The 2,976-nt window shown below is 34.7% G+C and overlaps 1 protein-coding gene across 1 annotated transcript; it reads right to left on the reverse strand.

Moving 5' to 3' along the window:
- Positions 1-15: 15 nt before the first annotated feature.
- On the reverse strand, positions 16-221 carry COCSADRAFT_165566 (uncharacterized protein; the record flags this gene model as incomplete). Its single annotated transcript, XM_007707603.1, has 1 exon — positions 16-221. A coding segment is annotated over one exon (206 nt), but the record flags the coding sequence as incomplete, so codon positions are not given.
- Positions 222-2,976: the final 2,755 nt, after the last annotated feature.

Raw genomic sequence — 2,976 nt, forward strand, 5'->3', positions numbered from 1 at the left:
CCCCTCGTGCCGTACGGAGGTAAAAGGGCTTTCATCTCTTGGAGTTCTTCTCGTACGCCTTCAGCGTCCTTAAGTCTTATAGCCATTTGGTCTAGGTTTCGTCGGAGTAGATTATTCGTTGCATTAAGTTGGCTCCAGCTTTCTGCGAGCTCCTCGTACGTCGGAGGCCTTGGCGGGGCGTTACTAGGTTCTGGGTTTGGCATAGGCTCATGTAGCCCCATCGTTATATCTTGTTCGTTTTGCATTCTCAATTCTCTCTCGCTCCGTACGAGAGAAAAGAGTAAGAAGGGTTAAAGTGATCTTTTAGCTTATGTTATGGGCGGAGAGGCCTAGCGAATGAGTATGCTTCTACCTATCGTACAGAAGCTAAAAGATAAGAAAAAGAGAAGATAACTAAGTACAGACTTCTCTTATACCTGCTCGCTTCTGATCACGTGTCCGTACAGAAGGTATATCACGTGGTCGAAGATCACGTGATCCTCTTCAGTAGAGATCACGGGCGCAGCCCTTTACAGATACTAGTTCTAGGAGTTTTTTATAAAAGATAGGGTGGATTTGTATACCTTATAGGAGTTTTAACTTATAGTTTACTTTTCTTATTTCCTCTAGAATTTTAAATAGTCCTATTTGGAGGTTATCTAATTTTCTATATAGTTATTTAGTTTTCAGGTTTTATCGTAATAAGAAAACTTTATCCCTCTTCTTAAAGGTTAGTCTCTTAATTCTTAGTTTATTCGCTGTTTTGGATGTCGTAAGGTTTTGTTAAGCTATATTCTTACTTAATTCTTTATATAATTCTCGCATAAGTCTTACTTTATCGTCTACTTCTATCGCGATACTTTTAATATCTTTCAGATCTTGCTAAGTAATTAGCTCGTATCCGTAGTTCGCGTAGTATGGTGAATGCTTTATTATTACTGATTTTGTACTGTTGTAGGCCAATTACGCTATTAGTAGCAACTCTACCTAGTTATTCTATAATTTATTAGCGTATATCTGTAGGTACTATTCTAATATCTAGTTCGTTCGTTCCGTCTAGCCATCTATTTCGGGGTGAAAGCTTATTAAAAGCTTCTTTTTAACACCTATCCTTGCTAGAAATATATTCTAGTATTTAGACGTAAATAGTTTATTACGATTAGTAATGAACTCTTTAGGTATTCCGTGCTCTAATACTAATGCTTTAGTAACTTTGTACGCGCATTTGTCTACTATAATAGTCTCTTCTATAGGCATAAATTTTACTACCTTAGTTAATTAGTCTATAATTACTAAGATTATGTCGCAAAATTAGGCTAATCTTAGTTCTAACGATTTTAGGAGCTTTACTATAAAGTCTATTATTACACTTATCTATAGTCTAGACGGTGGCTATAGAAGTTATAATAGGCCGTAGAGCTTATGTCTCTTGAGCTTATTCTAGTGATATACTAAATAGTTACCTAGTATTTCCTACACCTTCGTACGCATACGTAGTATTACAAACACCTTAGCTAGTCGTCTAACTATTTCTTTAATTCCTGCATATCTATACTCTTAGAACTCGTATAGTTCCTATATAAGACTTAATCTTATATATAGAGGTACATATATTCGATTCTTCAAAACTATATCTTAGTACTCTCATTCGTCGTTCAATAGTTTATTAGAGCCTACTTCGTTAGGCTCGAACTGCCAGCTAGCTGCTCGCTGCTACCATTACTATTATAGCGTTTCTATCTGCTCGGCCACCTTAGCTACTTTAGCTAGTTCCAGCTAGTTATACTTCAGACTACTATTAGGCATCTTCTTAAGTAAGGCGTTATATAGTTCCTTATAAACCTCTTCGCGCAAATTAGACCTCCTACTTAAAGCGTCTACTACTCTATTAAGCGTTCCCGCGCGGTACGTAATCTTAAAGTCGAACTAAGCTAGCATCTCTGCCTATTACACTTATCATTAGTTAAGTTTTTTTCGTTATTATAAAACTCGTCAAGTTCTAGTAATTAGTAAAAACCTCAATCTGGTCGGGGAGTCCTAACAGGTATACTTCCTATTATTTAAAGGCATTAACTACTCCAAGTAGTTCCTTATCATAAATATTGTAATTAAGTTCTACTCCTAAGAACTTTCGTAAATAGTAGAACACTAGTCTCTATTTTTTATCTAGGCACTGCTATAACAGCACAGCTCTAAGTGCATAGTCAGACGCGTCAGTCTTAACTCTAGTAGGTCGTTAAGGGCTGTACATCTCGAGTACTAGTACCTCTAGAAATATCTACTTAATTTAATTAAAAGCCTCTTAATGTTCCTGTTCCTATTTAAAACCTATTTTCTTTTTTATTACTTCCGTAAAGGGTACTATAATCTTTAAATAATCTCTAATAAACTTTTAATAATAATTCGCAAATCCTAAAAAGGACTAAATATCTTTAACTATTTTAAGCTTTAGCTATTCCTGTACAGTCTATATCTTTTTTAGGTTTATTTTTACTCCTTTAGTTAATATAATAAATCTAAGGAATTCCGTTTCCTATATGTGGAATTTACACTTTCCTAGTTAAAAGTATAGCTTATATTCTTTAAGCTTTTATAAAACCTTCTTAATATACTTAATATATTCTTCGCGTGTACCGCTAGAGTATACTAGTACATCGTCTAGATACGCGGTAACAAAGATTCTAAGGTACTCGTAGAGTGCGTTATTAATAACTAATTAAAAGGTTACTAGCGTATTCATTAATCTGAACGGCATAACTATATACTTAAAGAGTCCGTACTTCGTTTTAAACGCTGTTATCTATTCGTAACCTTCTTTAATTCTAATTTAGTAAAATCCTTCCTAAATATTAAACTTCGTAAACTACTTAGCTCTCTAGAGTTAATCTATAAGTTCTGTAATAAGTAGTAAGAGGTACTAGTTCTTCTAAGTAACGCTATTCAACCTCCTAAAGTTAACATATAGTCGCCACTTCCCGTTAGGCTTCTTTACGAATA

This window comes from Bipolaris sorokiniana, assembly GCF_000338995.1.
Source record: "Bipolaris sorokiniana ND90Pr unplaced genomic scaffold COCSAscaffold_19, whole genome shotgun sequence".
In the NCBI taxonomy this organism is placed as follows: domain Eukaryota; kingdom Fungi; phylum Ascomycota; class Dothideomycetes; order Pleosporales; family Pleosporaceae; genus Bipolaris; species Bipolaris sorokiniana.